Source organism: Pipistrellus kuhlii, unplaced genomic scaffold, assembly GCF_014108245.1.
Source record: "Pipistrellus kuhlii isolate mPipKuh1 unplaced genomic scaffold, mPipKuh1.p scaffold_m20_p_4, whole genome shotgun sequence".
NCBI lineage: Eukaryota > Metazoa > Chordata > Mammalia > Chiroptera > Vespertilionidae > Pipistrellus > Pipistrellus kuhlii.
The window spans coordinates 393,068-414,204 of record NW_023425540.1 but is presented as its reverse complement, the minus strand read 5'-3'; the positions used below and the strand labels follow the sequence as shown (position 1 = coordinate 414,204).

Below are 21,137 nucleotides of genomic sequence, written 5' to 3'. Positions count from 1 at the left end.
GATTCTCTCATCATTGATGTTTCTAGCTATCTCTCCCCCTCTCCCTTCTTCTCTGAAATCAATAAAAATATATTTTAAAGAAAATTAAAAAAACGAACCCATTGCCGAAACCGGTTTGGCTCAATGGATAGAGCGTCAGCCTGCGGACTGAAAGGTCCCGGGTTCGATTCCGGTCAAGGGCATGTACCTTGATTGTGGGCACATCCCCAGTGGAGGGTGTGCAAGAGGCAGCTGATCGATGACTCTCTCTCATCGATGTTTCTAACTTTCCCTCTCTTCCTCTCTGTAAAAAATCAATAAAATATATTTTTAAAAAAACAACTCATTAACTTGTGGTCTTTTTAAATGACATGTCATAGTCTCCATTTCATCACCTCCGTCAGGGATAGTAAGGCCTCAAGGAGATCAAGTGCATCCTGGAGAAGGCAGTAAGGAATGTGTACAGAATGACACAACGAACCCCATGCTGGTTAGGTTAGCTGGGCTGTCCCTGTCCGCACTGACTGGTGTTAACTGGGCTCTCCCCGTCCGCACTGACGGGTGTTAGCTCTCCCTGTCTGCACTGTCGGGTGTTGGTTAGCCGTGTTCTCCCTGTCCGCACTGACGGGTGTTGGGTTAGCCATGTTCTCCCTGTCCGCACTGACGGGTGTTAGCCCTCCCTGTCCGCACTGACGGGTGTTGGGTTAGCCGGGCTGTCCCTGTCCGCACTGATGGGTCCGTACTGACGGTGCCTCTTGCTCTCAGGCCCCTGCGCTGTGTTGTCCTCATTGCTCTCAGGGATGTCGGCCAAGGAGAAGAGCTTCTCTCCAACTACTACACCATTGTCCGCTGACTGAACAAGGAAGCGGTTCTTCTACTCGGTCCATGTTAGTATTTTGGTTAGTCATTTCTGAATTCCAGAGGAGGAACTTATTTCAGTTTTGTTTCAATCCCATGCTAAAAATCATTTGCTTAATTTCAATTTCAAATTCACAATGCAACTCCAATTTTACTTCATTTTCACCTAAATACAGTAGCTTATTAAAACCTACTGCCTGGATTTATAATTTTTCTTGTGTCCATGTACATGTGTGGTTTACAAAATTTTAGCCAATTCCTCAGCAATTCTTTTACTGTTGATGTATATGAACTTCTGAAAAATGTTTTTACAGAATGAAAACCAAACCATTTTTGTTGCCACAAGTTAATTGGTGTGTGTGTGTGTTGATTTAGCTGAGGGGGAAACTGGAGTAATGCCATTTTCTTAATTTGCACATTTACACAGATTAAAGCACCACGAGAGACTGTTTGGCATGGGAAGTCACGTCTCCATGTGGCGTCCCAGACACCAGTGTGAAGTGTCCGTTCTCTGTCAGGGCCAGGGCCTGGGAGACTCAGAGAGCAGCAGGCTCAGACGCCTGCCAAGGACGGCGACTGTGGCCCAAAGGGACGGGCCTGAAGTCACCGTTATCTTGCTCCGGCCTTGGAGGCCTCTCTGTAGCTCTCCCTTCAGACACGGCCGGAGGCAGTGTGCCTGAGCCTCCCTCACTGAGCTCGCTGGCGTCACGGGGGAGGGAATGTGGTTTTAGACCAGTAACCAGAGCCTGGGGTCAGGGCTTCGTTTCCGTTCTCCCTCTCCTGTCCTCACACAGAATCTGGACATCGTGTGCCATCTGACCGGAGCAGACTAAGGGAGCCAGAGAAAGCTCTGGTCAGAGCAAGTGCCGTAGGGACACCTGGGAGTTAGGCGGAAAGACCCTTAGTTGAAAAGGTGAAGGCCAGAGTCTACTGACTGTGACTGTTATGAAGAAATAGTGATGTGACCAAATTTCAGGTATCGTGTCTTCTTAAAAGCCACTTAGAACAGTGTCTAACACATCAAAATGTTCATTAAATATTTCCTGAAATTGTAATCCTCACTTTGGGATGGCTAGTATTATAAATGGAAATTTATTATAGAGAATTTACAGTAACTTTTTTGTCTACCAAATACCTTATTTACCCTATCTAAAACCAATTTCACAGTGGTTAAATATCTATGTGTGCGTTATAGCTTAAGACTCATTAAATAAAACCTATTTGTAGCAAATATTCACACAAGCCAAGAAAGGAAAAAAAGATTCCCAGATTTTTATTTCTGGAACTGTACAGGTATTAAAGTACAACAGATACAAAATAATGCTCAAAAAAATCAGTGTTTATGTACAAATATTAAAATCAATGCAACAATAGCAACTTCCTCTTGAATATCTGTTACTAAGACTTGTTCTGATTGTCACTAATTCATTTCATACTCAAGGGTACTTAGCTCAAACTGGGACCATTGGATCACTGGTTTTCTAAGAGGAATTTTAATATCTACCGTATTTAATAATAAAACTAATAGCTTCCTCCTTTTAGTGAAAAATTAAGAACTTTTTAAAAAACATAGTAATGTCAATATTCTTATAAATTATTTCAGTTTCCATTTGTAGACAATGTGCTTTGAAACTGGGCAAACAATCTCCGTGGTGGCCGGGGTTCCTCCATTAGTTTACATTCAGAGTTGAGTCACTGGAGACTTTGGTTAAATTCAATAGTTAAAATCACTCTGCTCTGTGAGAGCCGACGTCCTCAAACACTCAGGGCCCTCAGTCGTACAAATTAATAGGAAACAATTGCACAATGCTTTGACCTAATTGTACACACTTTAGTATCGTTTAAAAATTATTCTACATCCTTCAAGTAAAGTCAGCAGCTGACCGAGGAGAGCCGGCACCGAGCGCGGCTGCAGGAAGTATTGCTCTAGTCACAGCACCATCGCACCCACCGCTATCCCCAAGTCTCCACAGAAAGACACATCAGCCCACTGCAATCGCTCACCATGGATTTTTGGTTTGTTCGTATGAAAATAATGCAGCCAAGGGGGGGTGAGGAGGGGGAAAGAATTTATCACAGTTTGTTATAAGAATTGTGCTTAACACTTGATAATAAAGGCATTGTTATCTCTTCATATGATTGCAAATCGTTATCTTAACGCTCTCAAACGCAATTCTTCTAATAAACAGTAACAAATTCTGTGTAAGATGCTTCAATGGAGAGGGGGGAAACAGTCAATCCAGCTTTTAAAAGAAAATTCAATAAATAGCTATTTTACATGGACAAAGTGGTATCATGTATGTCACATCAAGCATGCACAAAAATGCTATTATACATGGCAGACGCAGTCAAAAAAATACGGAATCAGATCTAAAAAGACAGGAAGAATTTACACATATATACAGGAACCTTGCAGATTATTGCCTCATTTTCACAAGGAATTAAAAGTAAACATCGCCAGCCCGCCAGCACTCTCTAAGAGGCTGAACTAGCTTGGCATCTAAACATCTATAAACTAGCTGGAGTTTATGTTTCTCTCAGATCATTTTCTGAATTTTGGTCAAAAATCTTTATTCAGATAACATGTCCATTCCACTTGCTGATAATCAAAGCTTGTGGTGAGAAACACCGTTTCCGTCCTGATGGAGCCCCAGCAACGCGTAGCTGCACGACCAGAACTCGGCCTGGGCCTGAGCGTGCTCGCGCAGTGTGGCTGGTGTTAGCGCTCGGCCATCTGTGTAAATCGCCACACCCACCAGCCACTGTAAACCTCGTGAAAATTAAAGTCTGAACAATGGAAGAGGATGGCCAATACCTTACAAATCATAGCTGTACTGATTCTTTCCGCAAGAACTAAGGTCCAAAGCTAACACAAACTGACAGCTCAGATGGCCTGAGAGAAGCCTTCCCATGGCTGTGGTGTGCACAGGAACGCTGGGCTGCAGATGTATAAATTAGAGACTGTTTTAAAGTTATTAACTTCCTACTTCTGTCCACTGTGCTAAACTACATTTTATGGTAAATGTGCTATGCTGTGTAAACACTTCAAAGCAATCTTCATTAAAATGCTGCAAAGAAAAACAAGAATACACTTCATCCAAACCCAGGATGCCATTGCAGTTCACAGTCTGTGTAATAAATACCCTCCCTGCCCACACGGCTACGGTCACTACCATCTACCTACGCGCCAGCACCACCTTGAGGTGACGTAGATCACAGATCGGCAATGCGGCCACACATCTCAGCCACCTGCAAAGCAAGTCACTCGCAGAAACGGGAAACCCTAACAAAGGCGGTGCAAATAAAAAGGTACAAGTCTGTCTTAACTGAACTACCGTATAAAAGCAAAACTTGGCGCGTCCGAACACTGTACTGCGTGTGGTCACCTCAATGCAGGCCACGGCGCACGGCGGCCACGGTGCAGGACCACAGCTCGCCTCCGTTCAGGGATGTCCGGATGAACGGGAAACAGCTGAGCGCATCCAAGCACCTAAACCTGCTTAAGCCTAGAAGTGGTCAAGTACCGTTCTATTTCAGACAGTAACTCAAGTCAAACAAAACATGTGAATCTACTTGAGGTTCTCCCGCCGCCTGTGGAACCTCAACGTCGTTCCTCGGCACTCACACCGTACGGCAGCGCTGCCCGCGCCAGTCGCGTGAACAGGAGCCTGCCCACCAGCCACCGCCCCAGACTCCACGTCGATGGCGGTGTGGCTTTCTAATCACAACCTTGACAAGGATGGACAAGCCCTATCTAGGTACCACATCTTCAAATGCCCCATCTGTAGCCAACAAATGAAGTTCATAAATCTTCCGACAGTAACATCCGAGCACCGTCTGCGCGCAGCCCTCGCCAGCTCCGAGGTGGACGTGCTGTCTGTAAACGGAAGTGCTCTAGCTGAGGAACGTGAGAGAAGTTTCCACTTAAAAAACCCTTGCATGTCTGTGCAGTTTAAAGAAACCTACCCCTGCTTTTGCTTAATTAAGAAAACCAAAAAATGCTACATTTTGCAGGGATGAGGGTCGGCACCTGTAAACACTTATTCTGATGCATCCGTTACGGCAAAAGGACCTTACACGCGAAGACACCACTCCTTCCGTCCCGAACATGTGCTGGTTTTGAGCTGGTGGCCTGTCTACAGGCCTTAAACGTGGGAGCAAGAGACTGGAAGGGGGCGTGGTGGGCCTGGGAGGTGAGGGGGGAGAGCAGAGCTTAAAGCTGCAGAGTCCCACCTTCGCTCCCAGCTCTGCTGTTCACGGTTTTCCACATTTATGGATTGAGAAATGAAAATATTCTTGATAAATCAAGATAGAGTCTGTACATGCTGACATCACTGATGTCATAGTGAACACGTCCGAGCTTCCAGTGAAAGACTAAGCAGCCCAACGTGTCTGCGCACTGGGCTGAGGCCGCCATCACTCGGAGTGGAGGGCGGCGGGCGGGTGCAGGGCATGGGCACTGAGGAAGCCGTTGGCCTCGCCGGCAGACAGGCTGCCAAAGTCCGCCACGGACACGGCCATCTTGGCGCTGGCGATGTGGTGTGTGTGGCTCTCGAAGTCCACGCCTAGGCTGCTCACAGAAACCTCGCTCAGGAAGGGCTCCGGGACCGCCAGGCCCATCTTCAACCTCTTGGCTGGTCTCTCTGGCTCCTCACTGCACAGGGCCATGGGGTTGAGCTCCGAGTGGTAAAAGCCCGTCTCAAACAAGTTAAAGCAGTCGCTCTCCCCGTGGCTGGGCAGGGTGAGCAGCTCCTCCGTCGCCACGGGCACGGGCGTCACCGGGCCGCGGGGCAGGCTGCCCAGCGGGGGGAAGCCCTCGTCCAGGCAGCTCACGGACCCGGGGGTCGCTGCGCTGCCGGTCAGAGCTGGAAGGAAGGGGAGTGGAGGGGAAGGGAGGGGAGGGTTAAATGGTGTGAGGACGCCAAGGGGACTCCAGGCGAGCTGAGCACCAGGGCCCTCACCTGTCAGGTCGCCTGCGGAGAAGGAGTTGAGGATGTTCAGCTGCGGGTCAGAAACAGGCTCTGGGCGGCTGGCGGTTAAGACGGGAGAACTGACGGTCCCGCCCAGCGCCTCCGTCTCATCCACCAGGCGGTCCATGTAGTCCCTGGAAAACAGCCCCGTGAGCAGCACATCCGGAAGAGGCAGCCCGCCCGGCCTGAGCCAGCACTCACGTCACTCCAGGGTGGTGGTTGTAGCGCTTCTTCCCAAACCTCGTCTGCTGGGCGAAGTAGTCGTAGCGCTCCGACTTCTTCCACATGTAGTAGAACGCCACGCACTCGGCCACCGTTCTGGTTCTCACCTGCCCAAGAGTTGGATGTTTAAAAACAGACAGAATACTTATTACCTCTTTTACAACACCTGTAACTTCTATCCATGGAACATTTTCCATCCTCCCAGTTATGACACCCTGAAGATCTTATGAGTGAAATGGTAGAAGAGTAAGACTTTCTGAAATCCAGTAAATCCCTTTCTGAGTGGAGGACGCTGACTCGCGTCAAGAGGACTTGGGTGCCCCATCAGCCACCCCAGGAGTGGTGGCTGGGAGCAAGCCCCATGCTCAAAGCAGGAACGCGTGAGCAGGCTGTGCCTGTTTCTACACAGGTGACAGCAGCTCACAATCATCGCGATGACCAACAGGCTCTCTGTAGTCATGTGCCTGACTCACCTTGTTCTTCTGTATCAGATAAAAGTCTTTTCCAAACAGCATGAGTGCATGTTCAAAGCTTCGGCACTCCTCTTCTGTCCACACAGCCATTCCTTCTGAGGAAATTGTGAAATGAAATTCATTCGACTCAAAACACTTTTATACGAATCACTGACTTTCAGTATGTTTTCCATAGAAAAAGCCACACACACAGGTTCTATACGTCAGAGATTTCAGTTAGAATTACCGGTAAGTTGCATACCAGAAGTCTTACCGGAAGTCTAGGATACCAAAATACAAGCACTGATTATTTTTTCTGCATGGTGGGATAAGAATTGAATGTTTTTCTATAATTTATCTCACTGTTGGTCTGATTTTTTAAAACAATGAACATATACTTTAATTAGGAAAAATGTTTTACTTTATGGGGGGGGGGAAAGTCTTATTTTGCTCCTACATTAAAACCCTAAGGTTCTTTAATTAGACTATAAGATCAACACACATTTATTTACAGTCTGTCCTCTGGGAAGGAGAACAGCCATGCTCTCAAAGTCTGAACCCGTGAGGCTTCCAGGACGCCCCTACAGCTGCCTCCTGACACTGAGGCAGGACACTGACAGGCCATGTGACACAGGGACCAGGTCCCCACTGCCAGGCGCATCCACAGGTCAGATGAGACATACTCTGAAGTAAGGAGGGAGCTTCTACAAGGAAACATTCCAACAGACTGTCTGCACCTACAAGTCTCAATGTACTGTTCCTGACATTCCCAAGCCCTTTCTACAACCTCAGGAAGTGCTAGTTCTTCCTACGTGGTGACCGCTACGGGGCATGCCACCTGCTCCGTAATGACAAGCACTGAAATCAGTTCTGCATTTGACCAAGCAACACAGAGCCCAGGCCTGTGGAAAAGCCGGGACGGGGACTCATCTCGGGGGAACTGGAGAGCAGAGGCCAAGAGGAAACCACCATCCGCCGGGAAGACGGGCCAAGACCTGGAGGGACGCGCGGGCTCTGACCCGAGGCCGCCTGTCCCTGGCACAGTGCTCACCCTGAGAGGCCTTTCCGCTGCGGCAATGCCTCTCGACGGCCTCCTGCACGTTGTGGTCACACCGGAGCAGTTGGTACAAGGCCTGGGGAGTGGGAAACAAGTCAATAAAATAACACAAAACGCCGACTCAGCAGCATCCAGAACAAGTGAACAAAACCCCAGTGTTTCCAAGTGCTGCCAACACTGGCGAGAGGCTCTCTCTTTGGGACACGGGGGGAGATCTGCTCAGCCTGCAGCCTGATGGCCGTGTCCTAGGCCCTGCCCGTCATCCTCGACTGTTTCACTGCCTGGCCTCTCAACTGGGGAACCCCGTCCTACGTTACTTTTCTGGCTGGGAAATGAGAGCTCTGGTCCTACTCCCTGCCTTTGAGTGCTTTAATAACAGCAGCAGCAGGCCTGGTTAAGAGTGTGGGCACCTCAGCAAATGAGTTTACAATGGTCTCCGTCATCTTCATCCACCATCAAGTGTCGCTTTTTAAAATTAGGATTTCTTCCTATTAATAAGCCTGTTGGACATTATGAATATACTACCGGTAAATAGAAGCAAACAGGAACTACAAGTTAATACTCCACCCTCCCACGTAAGATTCAAGAAAGGAAAGGATAGCTCAATATTGGTAAGCCTATTAACATATAAAGAAGTTAATAATCAATGCATTATCAATCTCAACAGCTGCTAAAAAAAAGCCTAAGATAGATTCATGCCCATTTCTAATTTAATAACAGCAGCAGCAGCTATTGGCGGTGACCCCAGCTCACAGTCCTGACGACAGCTGTGGGCCAGGCTGGTGACACTCCTAACATCCAGGCTAACAGCAGGCCTGGGGGCCGGCCTGGCCACAGGAGCCTGGAAAACCATTGGGGGAGGCCCTGCCAAGGCAGGGGTGAGTGAATTAAATGTCTGGCCGACAGAGCAGGCGGACGGTTGAGCTAATCATTCTGTGGCCCAGAGTGAGGTTTAAGTCTCCCGCCGGCCTTGGCAGGAAGGTCCCCAGCCCTGCCTCAGGCGCATCACCCAATTTAAAAGTAACGCATTCCTCTACACAGACAACCTTTAACTATAAATATAACAGATCCCATTTGTAATAGCACTGAGTGCATACATACTTTAAAAATATTGAAGAGTTAAGTTAATCAAATGCATGTCATATTCAAATAAACAAAGACATCTGAGTGATAAAGTCCAAGTAAATGGAGAATCACAGATCATACTCTTGAAGTGTAAGGGCTAATGTGTTAAAGGCACTAATTCTTCCAAAAACTAATTTGCAGTTTTAATGGAATATGAGCACAAAACCCAACGGGAGTTCCTTTGACGGCCAATAAAACTCCCCTGAAGTTCAGCTACTGTGACCTCTCTGCTACTTGGGAACAAGTCTAAGCCCCCACCCCTGGGTGCCATTGGTCAGGATCCCGGGGGCTGGTGGGAAAAGGTGCCTGAGGGGCAAAACAAGGGTTTTCAAAGGGTACTTAATGGGCAATACTCCCACTACCCCACCCAACCAGGAGAGTGAAGCTCAAGAATAAACTAAAAGGTCCAGAATGTCCAAGCGATGTTACTCCTCCAGGACGGAGCCCAGGCATTAGGAATGAGGTCGTCAAGAATTCTCAATGGCAAGCAAAAATAAGATGAAGTGACTAAAGAATATTAAGCAGTCCCTAAAGTAAGACAGGTGTGTTATGTACAGAAAAAAGACCAGGAAAGAAACGAGCAGGAGGACCAGTAGATCTGAGACATCCAGCCGACGTGAGAAGCACCAGCCTCACGGTAACCAGCCGCCGAGCAGAAGTGCCGCTGTGTCCAGAGGTGCATGCCCACCTGCTCACTGTCCCTGACAAGCGCGCCGGCAGAAGCCCTGTCCACCATCTTCTCGTTCCCGGTTCGGAGTGCGGCCTCCACCAGGTACTCCTCCACCTGGCTCTCTGCAACCACGCCCGGACGCCAGAGGAGCTGGTCTCCGTCCTCAGACTCTGAAAGGAACGTCAGGGGAGGGCAGTGAGCACAGGAGCCAGGGCACGTGCTTCTCCTTCCGCACGGGCGCCAGGACGGGGTCACGCAGGCCCCCGGCAGCGGACGGGCTGCCATGGAGCCGGCTCCAGTACGGTCCGAGCCTCCGTCACTGTGTGAAGAACCAGGGCTCCGCGGCTGACGGAGGAGCTGGGGCTCATTCCCTCAGAAGACGGGCGTCATGCCGTCTCTCCTGTGAGGAGGCGACCTCCACGCGGCACTCACAGGACAGGTGCACGCACAGTGTGTGGGTGGCGGCGGGGACTGAAGCCGACCTGCTCGTGCCTGCTTCCCGGGCATCTGGCCAGCACTCTGCAAAGGCCTGGGGAGGGCGGCCAGACCTGCCTCCCTCTCCCGGCGGACAGCCCGTGTAGTTTCGTGGCAATGACTCCACAGGACGAAGCAAGGCGCTGGGAGAAAGGCCAGTCCGTGGCCAACCTGCCTGGTCTCCACAGTCAATGAGGAAGGCACAGCTCTTTACTCCCCACCTCACCCTCCACACTGTGAACCAATGACAGCGGCATCTGGGACAGCGTGAAGAGAATCATCACACACAGGTGGGTGCACCACACAGAGCAACCTTCCAGCCACACCTGCCCTCGAGCGCTGGCCGAGGCCTCTGGGCCTCGTCCCGAGAGGATCGTCTCTGCCATCCTCGGGGACAAGACGGACCAGCGTGCGGAGCTGGACGGGTGCAGAGCAGGATGCAGGCCGCCAGTCCTGAGCACGCTGGCCGAGGAGGCCGTCCAGGCCAGTGCTACTCCTGACCAGCATTCCTATGCCAGCCCCATGTCCCAGTTCAAGCCCATCTTTGCATCACCAAGACGGGTTTCCCATCAGACATTTAAGTAAGCCCATGAACGGTAGCCTACAAATATTATAGAAATCAAAAGCCTCCTTACCTTCCTCATTATCATCATACTCTCCAAGGTAAGGGGGGATCTCAGCCTGATACTGTAAACCAATCATTATTTCCTGTAGGAAAACCCAGAAGTAAAAACAACATATAAAAATAAATTTCCAACTCATTACTTGGTTACTGCAGATGAAAAATCCTCATCATGTAATAACAAAATTTCAAAAAAAATTTTTTTGAGAGGGAGAGGAAGGGAGAAACATGGATACAAGAGGCCAATATCGATTGGTTGCCCACTGCACACACCCACACTGAGAACTGAACCAGCAACCTGCGTACGTGCCCTGACCAGGAATGTACGACACTCAACCAGCTGAATCACACTGACCAGAGCCCTGGCCTGCAGACCAAAGGGTACTGCTCTCCATTCTCATCAGGGCACAGGCCTGGGTTGTGGGCTCCATCCACAGTAGGGGATGCAGGAGGCAGCTGATCCCTGAGTCTCTCATCATTGGTGTTTCCATCTCCCTCTCTCTCTCTTCCTTCCTCTCTGAAATCAATAAAAATGTATTTTTTAAAAAGGTTTTAAAAACATTCAATACTACTTCAATACATTGGTCCAAATAGCCCACTAAGATATGGCAACGCAACTTACCTTCCTCAGATCTTCAGGTGAGTTACCATTGTCTGCTTCAACATCTTCAGTCTCTGACTCTTTATCTCCGTCACAAGTAGTATTTGCTGAGGAGAAGAAAATCAAATGTGTAAAAGGTTTTTATTGGCTGTTTCTGTAGCGTCTGGAAGAGCGCTGGCATGTGGAATTTACTGAAATTTGCTGAATAACTGAGATCAGCAAGATGATCCTAACCCCTTGTGCTTCTCCCATTTCTGACACATCAAAGCCAGCCCTGCAGCGGCCCCAGCAGGGACAGCAGTGTGCAGGTGTCTCTCAGCTGTCACTGAGCGGCTCAGGCACAGGAGCCATAGGAAATGAGCAAGCTGCACAGAATAAATTATTTCTGTTTAAAGACCTTCTAAATATTATTGGTAAATATTAAGGGATAACACAAAAATAAAAGGAAAGAAAAGGAGTAAGTAAATCACTAAAAATAAAAAATGCGCTGAAACTGGTTTGGCTCAACGGATAAAGCGTCAGCTTGGGGACTGAAGAGTCCCAGGTTCGATTCCGGTCAAGGGCATGGACCTTGGTTGCAGGCATATCCCCAGTAGGGGGTGTGCAAGAGGCAGCTGATCGATGACTCTCTCTCATCGATGTTTCTAACTCTCTCTCCCTTCCTCTCTGCACAAAATCAATAAAATATAAATAAATATAAATAAATAAATAAATAAATAAATAAAAAATATTAGCCCAGCTGGTGTGGCTCAATGGTTGAGCATCAACCTATGAACCAGGTCGCAGTTGAGGGTTCAATCCCCAGTAGGGGGCGTACAGGAGGCAGCCAATCTATGATTCTCTCATCATTGATGTTTCTCTCTCTTTCCCCCTTATCCCTCTCTCAGAAATCAATAAAAACACATAAATTTCTTTCTGAGCAACTGATAGTTTTCAAAACCAGGGGAGTGAGGGCTATTTTATTTTTTAAATTTTTTATTGTTGAAAGAGAGGAAGGGCTTTTTTTAACTGAAGTCCAAAAAATGCCTATAAGGTACATGGTGGAACTAGGGTTACCATAGCAATAGAGGAATCCTGGGAAAGAAAGCAGCCTTGCAAAATACGCAAATGTTTTGATTTTCAATGAAATAGTAGCTGACCTCTATCCCAATAATTATAATAGCATTTTATGTCCATTATAAGTTGACTTGGAATATTTTGACAAACCACCGAAGACAATACAAGTACGTAAGCCCCAGCAGCGTCCCGCCCGGCGGCGAGGGCGGTTCTTACAGCGCAGCGGCCGCGGGAAGAAGTCGGGGGCCTCGTGGGACGTCACGGATGGCGTCAGGTCGTCGGCGGAGGACTGCGTCTCCTCATCGTCCCCGGACAGCAGGTCCTTGGCTATCTCCTCCTGCGAGGACAGAGTGCAGAGCTGTCAGCAATCACCCACCCCAGCTTCTGAACTGTCTTTCGACATTCTTCATAAACATTACTGTGGTGTTATGACATAATTAAGAACGAGTGGAAGCTCCCTTAGTTTTGAGAATTTGAAATTCTGTAATTTATGTCATGTAAATATTTAATACTATTAAAGACTTAGTCCTACAATAACCATACATTTACAACACTTTGCCTTATCTGAAGCTGCAGGCTAGTTTTCAGTCACTATAAAACAAAACAACTTAACTTCTAAGTGGTTAATTAAAATCACTTTCTGCCAAAATAAATATATAAATAAGTAGTAGCCTGCCCTCAGTATCTGAGGTTTCGCATCCACAAATCAACCCACTGAGATAAAAAACATTTGGGAAATAAATAAAAAAGAGGGGGGCAGGTCCCGGGTTGCGCGCACACACACGCACTGCCCGCAAAGGCTGTCAGTGCTGAACCCCGACTTTTTTCACATCGTTTTCCCCAAACAAGCCAGCACGCTCCAGCGGTTCCCACAGCACTGGGTCTGACAAGTGCCTGGGCTGATGGGTGTGCCATCTCACACAGGGACTAAAGCATCCTGGGTATTTCTATTTGTGGGGACCAGATCCAACCCCCACCCGCCCAACAGACACTGAGGGGGGACTTCCAAACCAGCCGGGCCTCCTCGGCCCCTCCCGCAGCCCGGAGCCCGCTCTGCGGGAGCATGCCGTGGAGCGCGGCGCAGTGGGCGGTCACGTGCTGTGACAGCGACACTCCGTGGCTGCGGGACGCCGTCACGAGGTCTGTGGGCATTAACATCACATTTGCTGAAAAGGGGGAACGTGACTCACAGGAAGAGGTTCCAAGATGTGGATTCCTCTCCCTGCCTGAGCTCGGAAAGGCGAGGGACGCTTCCCCGGGATCTGTTAGCAGAGACAGTGGCTGTGAATCCTCCTCAGCGGACAGGCTCCCCAGCCAGCCTGCAGACGCGTCCCCGAGCCTCGGCCGCTCGGCCGCTGTCCCTCGCAGAGCCCAACACGCAGAGCTTCTCGCCAACCCTCCCGCCTGAGCCAGCTGGTCTGAAGGCTTCTGGGATTTACTGATCAAGGCAGTCAAGTGTTGGCAGGATCCACAGAGGTTAGGACAGAATCTAAGTTCAGGCACACACGTCGACAGGAAAGATGGGAAACATGGACGAACACTGAAACATGCAAAGTCTTGTGGAGCCACTGCTTTTAACGTAGCACGATCGAGGCCCGACAGGACGTAAACCATCACAGCGTGAGGTGGGCAGTGGGCCGAGGAGTCCCCACCTCAGATTAGGGACTCCACTGCGCTCAGGAAACGGGAATGTCAGTGCCACAGCCCTGGACTGCCTCCTGGGGATGGCACTTACCTTGTCCAGCGTCATGTCCGGCAGCTCATCGGCAAGTTCGCTCGGGGAGCTGTTGGCACTGGGCTCCACCACGGCGGGCAGCGTGGGCTCGTAGCCGTAGAAGGCCAGCAGGTCTTCCAGAGGCATGTTTCCTTCCTGCGTGGCAGGGCAAAGGGAGCTCAGGGCAAGCCCACAGCCAGTGCCCCCACCGTCTGTTCATCAAGCCCCTGATCAAGAGCATCGAGTGACAGGGTCACAGGCCTGCATGAGTTTTCCTTTCTGTTCTGCTGCCAGAAAGCAGCCTCGGCACCAGCTGCTGTCAACGTGCTAACAGAAGCCTTACACTTAGCTTCTCCTTTCCACTTTCTAGCTCCACTTCACTTTCTAAGGAATTCCTCAAATATTTGCTTTAATATAGTTTTTCTCTAGCTTTCATACCTGCATGAGGATTTGCCTTAAAAACATTTCCAATCAATCAATCACTTCACATAACTTTCAGCTTGTTTCCTTGCAACTGAAAGCTTACCACCTGGTTTATCTGCATGTTAATTGCAAGATTCCTGATGGGAAGCTCTTGCTGAGCATTTACTAACACCAACAATACTTATCACTAATGTTCACAACACAACGATCCTTCTAAATTCCTACTGTGCACCTGTTTGTCTTCTACACCAGCTGTATTGGTTTTGTTTTCCTGAACCTCCCAGTGAAATCGGTATTATTGCCACCACCCGACAGATGAGAAACTGAAGCTTCACTCTGGGTTCGAATCCCAGGACCCCCAGAGCTCTCTTCCTGGCCATGCCCCAGTAGCCCCTTCCCGATCCCCCAACTGACCCATCGGAAACAGTGTCCACATGAGCTGTAAAGCACAGCTTGAATGGTATTGGTCCGCCTAAACGTGGGTTTTTCCCAATATACGTACTGGAAAAACTTTTTGGAGAGTTGTGACAACTTCTTAGAAACTTTCAGACAAACCTTATAGTTTTCTTTTCTCCTACTTACTTAATTACAAGAATATAGTATATAACATACTCAATATGGGTTAACTGGCGATGTGTATTATCATTAATGCTAAGTAGGTTATCAGTGCCCTGGCTGGTACTGCTCAGTGGATGGCGCATCGGCCTGCAGACTGAAGGGTCCCAGGTTTGATTCCAGTCAAGGGCACATGCCTGGGTTATTGGCTCAATCCCCAGTGGAGGTGTAACAGAGGCAGCCAATCAATGACCCTCATCATTAATGTTTCTATCTCTCCCTCTCCCTTCCTCTCTGAAATCAGTAAAAATATTTTTTTCAAAAAGAGTAAGTTATCAGTTAAGATTTTGGGGAATCAAAAGTTACAATGGATTTTCTACTGTGTGGGGATCAGTGCTCCTAACTCCACAGTGTTCAGGGTAATTTACTAAAGTATATAGAACTACTTATAATTTTTTAAACAATTTTAAAACAATCTATTCCTGGACCAGTTGTTACATAAACTGTGGGTACAGGGAATGGGAGAGACACACCAGGAAGGATGGTATGGGGCAAAGGCTGAGCTCCACCTGGAGTCAGAAGGCGTGCCCCGGACTTGTGGTGTCCGCAGACGCTGCCCTGCACCACGAGGCCCTGTGTCAGTGTGGGGACACAGTCAGGTCTTGCCCTTCCACTGCTTATAGCTTCGGGGGCACATTAAAGATGCCAAACAAGAAAAAGGGTATGAAAACTCAAAAGATTAGCCCTGGACGGTGTTGCTCAATGGATAGTGTCGGCCTAGGGACCAAAGGATCCTGGGTTCTATCCTGGTCAAGGGCATGGACCTTGGTTGCAGGCTCCTTGGGCCCTGGCCAGAGGTAACCAATCGATGTGTTTCTCTGATGTTTCTGTCTTTCCTCTCTCTTCTCTCCCTAAAAAAATTAATGGAAAAATATCCTTTATTTTTTGTTAATCCGGGTGAAGATTAACAAAAAATAAAAATAAATTTTAAAAATTTCAAAACATTATTATACTTAATAGTATTTCTGAAAGTTTTTATTATTCTGGGCTGATTAGAAATTTGCCAGGGGGGTTAATTTATAGATAAGTATAATCCTACATTTTTTCAAGGTGATTAGTAGGGCAGGCCTCTCTTTGTAGTCCTGGTATAAATATGTGATTTAAAACCCAGTTCATTTGCCGGGACTGGTTTGGCTCAGTGGATAGAGCGTTGGTCAAGGGCATGTACCTTGGTTGCGGGCATATCACCAGTAGGGGATGTGCAAGAGGGAGCTGATCGATGACTCTCATCGATGTTTCTAACTCTCTTATTTCTCTCCTTTCCTCTCTGTATAAAATCAATAAAAAATATATTAAAAAAAAAAAAAACCCAGTTCATTTGAATTTATATTGATTTTGGATTTAAAGTTATAAACTACATTTACTCCTGCCAATTTTTTTAAAGGACAACTGGGGAGGGTTAGAAAATGAGATATTACTTACATTTTAAAGCAGAGCAAAACTTTTTCTCTTTTAATTTTCTTAAGAGTATTGTACCATTCTGTAAGTAACGAAGGAAAAGACTTCTCCCCGTATCAACTCCAGCTAAACTCAAGCTGGGCCTCAGCACAGTGCAGTCTAATGCATGGAGGCGGGGCTAAGATCAGAACCAAGCCCAGGGCCTACACAGACTACCCGGAGTCCAACTGTACAATCATCTGGTTCTGGTGGCACACTTGAAAATTAAGTTAATAGACTTAAAATAATTTTGAAAAATCAAATTAAAATGCATTTATTAGGCTATCCTCCAAAATAATGAAAATCAGTGACATTCTGTAAAAGTTAGATCAAAAACAGATTGTAAAATAATTTACTATAGAATTTCAAAATGTTTTTTTTTTTTAATACATTTTATTGATTTTACACAGAGAGGAATTGAGAGGAACAGAGAGTTAGAAATGTCGATGAGAAACATCGACCAGCTGCCTCTCGCACACCCCCCACCGGAGATGTGCCCGCAACCAAGGTACATGCCCCTGACCGGAATCGAACCCGGGACCCTTCAGCCCGCAGGCCGACGCTCTATCCACTGAACCAAACCGGTCCCAGCAGAATTTCAAAATGTTTGCTGAAAGTTTGTATTAATATACTAAAGTACCATCCTTTACCTTTTCCAAGTCTTCGATTTCAGAGCTGAAGTTTTTACCCCCGTCCATCATCTCCTCTTCTTCCAGAGTCCTTTCATCATCGTAGTCATGGACCAGCATCTCAGCCGTAGGGTCAAAATCATGATCCTCCGAAGACAAAGACCCAACTGCAATGAAGCAAGCAATCACTTTACAAGTTCACAGGCTACTTACAAAAGAGTAACATGTGTTCTTCTGCCAGTTCCTTTTAATGCTTACATGTGAGCTTTATTGAATGCATTTACTATATACCTTACCGCTTATAAATTAAGACCACACAGCCGAAACCGGTTTGGCTTAATGGATAGAGCGTCGGCTTGGGGAATGAAGGGACCAGGGTTGATTCCGGTCAAGGGCATGTACCTGGGTTGCGGGCATATCGCCAGTAGGGGGTGTGCAAGAGGCAGCTGATCGATTACTCTCTCTCATCGATGTTTCTAACTCTCTATCTCTCTCCCTTCCTCTGTACAAAATCAATAAAATATATTTTTTTTAAAAAAATAAGACCACACAGTTCTGAAAAGGTATGTAAACCAGCAAAGGAAGCAGGCAGAGTAACTTTCACAAGAGGTCCGACCCATGCGAGTAAAATTTATAATAGCAGCAAAGTGGTTTTTAAATGGGAGTGGTCCTCAAAAATATCCTAACAGAACAGTCAAACCTGCTCATGAGGCTAGTTACATTTGTCTAAAGCAATGGAAAAATATCAGCAGGATTATGAAGATTCCACAAGAACCCATTATAAACTAAGGCTAAACACTTTGGGAGAAGAGAATATAACCTGAGCCAGTTTGGCTCAGTCAATAAGAACATCAGCCTTTGGACTAAAGAGAATATGTTACCCAAATTCTAAACCTCAAAAAAAGGTGCAAAATACAACAGAAATCTGGTTCTGGAACACACTCAGTTTCTGTGCAGCAAGCAGCTTCCAGCAATGCCTACACCGTTCCCCATTGACAATGGCATTGAAGCTCTCCACGTTCCGAGGGAGGCATTCCACTGAGAGGTGCTCCTTGGGGTTACTGAGGAAAGTCCTAAGCGACCTGAAGGGATGCAGAAAGCCACAGCGGCAGGTTTTGGAAGGTGTATCCCCCTGCAAGTTGTTTTGGTCAAGTCATACTTGTTTATATAACTGTAATGCATTTCAATGGCCAACATGAAGTTAGCAGGATTTTCTGAAAACCAGTGGAAAGAAAATAAGATCCATAATCCCGAGAACAGTATCAATGATAAGAAAAAAAAAAATGGGTTTTCTCCATTTGCTTTACTCCAGAATCTAATCTGATTAGACCAGTGACATTCAGAGCAGAGAGAAGTATCAGAATAGAGGTCAATGGAGGGAGAAGTGGAAAGACATGCATTCAACATAAAAAGTTTGATCTCCTTTCAGTCAAGCTATTTATTTTAAAATTTCAAACATTTACAGTATGAGGTCATTAATAAAATCCTGAACTGGACCTCAGATTCTTCACTATGGAAAAAAACACAGACGTAAGTCGATGTTTATGATTCTGAGTTCTGATCATTTGCTCCAAAAACCACATAATTTCTATGGGACTTAATTCTTTAGGTTTACATTATGGTGTTTCCTTTGTAATGTTGAAAACTAGTATTTGCTCATTTTAAAACCTGTTAAAGTATATACGTGAATTTAATTTTCAAAGGGAAAAAATATTTAATAGCTCAAAAGCAAAACACCCACCATTACAAATTTCCTTTTTTGAGGAATTCCTGGAAGCCTATGTTGCGCCCAGTGTCAGGGTGACACAGGATAACTTTCTACCGCTGTGAGGGCAGAGCTCGGTCCGCGCTCGTGTCCTCCCCCCTCCTCCCCATGCCTGCAGCAGCTGGGGGTGAGTGGAAGGCGTTCCCTAACAGCCAGCCGAGGGGCCTCGGTCTGCGCTTGGCTCTACCCCTGGCTTCTGGGACCTGAGCAGTCATTTAAACTTCTGGGCCTAGGTCCAGTTTTTCATTTGTAAAACACACAGGATTGGCTTAAATTACCTCAAGAGTCTCTTCTAGCTCTAAAATTATCTTTAAAATTGACTAATCGATTGAAAACAGGTTATAAATTTGTTTAAACACCAAAACCACAGTCTTTTTGCTTATTTAGACTGCAATGTCTTAAAAGCAGTGATACAAAATGGAAAAATTCCATTATCATCCAGATGTTTGGCAACATGCACGTAAATATTCTTTTCCTGAAATCAGTTCTAACAAAAAAACGTTTGTCTCAAAATTAGAGAAAGGTTGTAAAACCATTTTTAAATGTAAAGACAGGGACAGCTATTTTTAAAAGAGCCAAAAATGCCCTGTTCTCGGTGTGGCTGACAACACCCTAAATGAGAACTACGTGAGGCCTCCAAAGCGGGCCGACATGGGACCGCCAGGAGGCGGGCCACGGGCTAAGGCGGCGGGAGGCGGGGTGGGAGCTCATCCAGGCTCTGCTGGAGCGGCTGCAGCTACTCCAGTGGTCCTGAGTGTGCAGTGTACAGGGTACAGTGAGGGCTGGACTCCGCGCAGGAACTTCTCCTGGAGACCGAGGGAAGGAGCAGCCAAGAGGGGGCTGGGCAGCGGGGAGATGGAAACAAAGCCACCCTCTCCTGTTAGCCGAGGCCAGCCCTCACAGGGACCCCCGACTGGAGCAATGCTGCCTCTGTATATCCTGGGGGCCGTCCTCGCTCTCCTCGTGTCGTCAGGGGGCTTCCGAGGCCCAAAAGGCTAAGAAATGGGGTCTCGGGGTGTCACCTCAAAAAGGGTCAAACTCGGAAGTTCTGCATTCCTCTTGATTAAGGCAGCTTTATGTAACCCAAAATTCGCCTTAACACCCTCTGCAGACATTCCTCCGTTATGGAAAGTGCGTGAGACAGTCAGTGGGGAGGGTGCCGTGGTCACCTGAGGGCAGCGTCCTGGCAGATGACGGATTTCCCACAGACCACAAAGCTAACTCTGAACTTGAGGAGCTGCGGAAGGACGGCTTCGGATTAACCGTCTGCAGCAGGGGAGGACAAGAACTAAGGGCCGCTTCCAAAAGCGTTTTCAGCAACAAGAGCGAGAGGCGAAGGAGGAAGGTGATGGGGGCTCAGCAGAACCCTGCCCCGCCCCCCAGCACAACTACCTACCAACACGGACCCTGACACCACCACCAACTGGGAGGAACTCGGGCAAACTCGTGGGGAACCTTCAGCTGCAGGTCCGGGACCCAGCACCCGGGGGACTCGCCACCCGGGGGAGACCCAGCACCGCGGCCCGGGGAGGAGAGGACGGGGACGGACGCACCTGGGCTGGAACTCCCGAAGGAAGCCTGCGGAGAGAGGAGACGCGGTGAGCGGGCGGCGGGGCGGCCGCCGAAGTGCGAGGGAGACCGGCCCTCCCGGCCCCTCCGAGCCGGGTGCGCGGACCGAGCCAACAGGCGCCCGGGCGCCCGGCGAGCTGCGCCCGCGGCCGTGGGTGCGCAGCCCGGGGACCCAGAGCCCCGGCGCCCCGTCCCGGCCGCGACCCCGCCACCTGCGCAGCCCGCGCCGGGCCCGTCCGGGCCGAGCGGAGGCCGGAGCGCAGCCACCGCCGCCCGGACAGGACGGACCGTCCCCGGTGCGAGTGCGATACACCGGTCCCTCCGAGGGGCCTGGCCCCGGCCTCTCGCCGCCCGGCTCCCCGGTCCCGGCCTCCCGGCCTCCCGCCGCCCGGCTCCCCGGTCCCGGTCCGGGGGGCGCGCCCCGCCTCAGGGACAGGCCGCCGAGGGCCGGAGCGGGCGCAGGTCCGCCGACACCGCCTCGGCTCCGCACCCCGCCCTGCGCCCCTCCCCGGCCGGGACCCCGCGGCCCGGACCCGCTCCCGCCGGCAGTGCCGCAGCCCCCGCCCCGCCCGCAGCCGCCCGAGGCAGCGCCGGGCTCCGCGTCCACTGCCGCCGCGACTCGGCGGCGTCCCCCCGGCTCCCTGCCCGTCGCCCCCGCCCGCCGCCGCGGCCTAGTCCCGCCCGGAGCCCAGGCCGCCCGCCCGCCCGCCGACGACGACCCCAGGAGAGGGTAGGCCCGGACGCCCAGGCCGCCGGGGCCGCGGGGACGCCGGGCCGCGCAGCCGCCTCCCGCCGGGGCCCGCTCACCTCCGCCATGTTGCTGCCTTCAGGGCGACGAGCGGCGCCGAGCAGGCCCCGGATGGCGCCCTGGCCTATGGGCGCCCGCGCCCCGCCCGAGG

At 49.2% G+C, this 21,137-nt stretch overlaps 2 protein-coding genes across 7 annotated transcripts in view; one reads left to right on the top strand and one right to left on the bottom strand.

The window, feature by feature from the left end:
• SETD9 (SET domain containing 9) overlaps positions 1–2,884 on the top strand; it is an 8,370-nt gene extending 5,486 nt beyond the window's left edge. For all 4 annotated transcript variants that reach the window (XM_045571655.1, XM_045571656.1, XM_045571653.1 and 1 more), the window contains one exon: positions 745–2,884. In XM_045571655.1, the coding sequence (XP_045427611.1) occupies positions 745–836 (92 nt within the window). In that variant the 3' untranslated portion in view covers positions 837–2,884. The remainder of the gene's footprint in view (positions 1–744) is intronic.
• On the bottom strand, positions 2,091–21,137 carry MIER3 (MIER family member 3). 3 transcript variants are annotated; one of them, XM_036408889.2, is made up of 14 exons: positions 21,046–21,137; positions 20,223–20,247; positions 16,926–17,071; positions 13,822–13,956; positions 13,277–13,348; positions 12,303–12,423; positions 11,052–11,137; positions 10,443–10,515; positions 9,352–9,503; positions 7,533–7,614; positions 6,503–6,597; positions 6,009–6,136; positions 5,799–5,941; positions 2,091–5,702 (listed from the first exon to the last, which is right to left on the bottom strand). In XM_036408889.2, the coding sequence occupies exons 1-14, from the start codon at positions 21,052–21,054 to the stop codon at positions 5,254–5,256; spliced, it is 1,716 nt and encodes a 571-aa protein (XP_036264782.1). In that variant the 5' UTR covers positions 21,055–21,137; the 3' UTR covers positions 2,091–5,253. The 3 variants fall into 3 exon arrangements, with proteins under 3 accessions (XP_036264782.1, XP_036264783.1, XP_045427608.1); XM_036408890.2 differs by lacking the exon at positions 13,277–13,348; XM_045571652.1 differs by lacking the exon at positions 13,277–13,348 and having other exon boundaries at positions 6,503–6,594.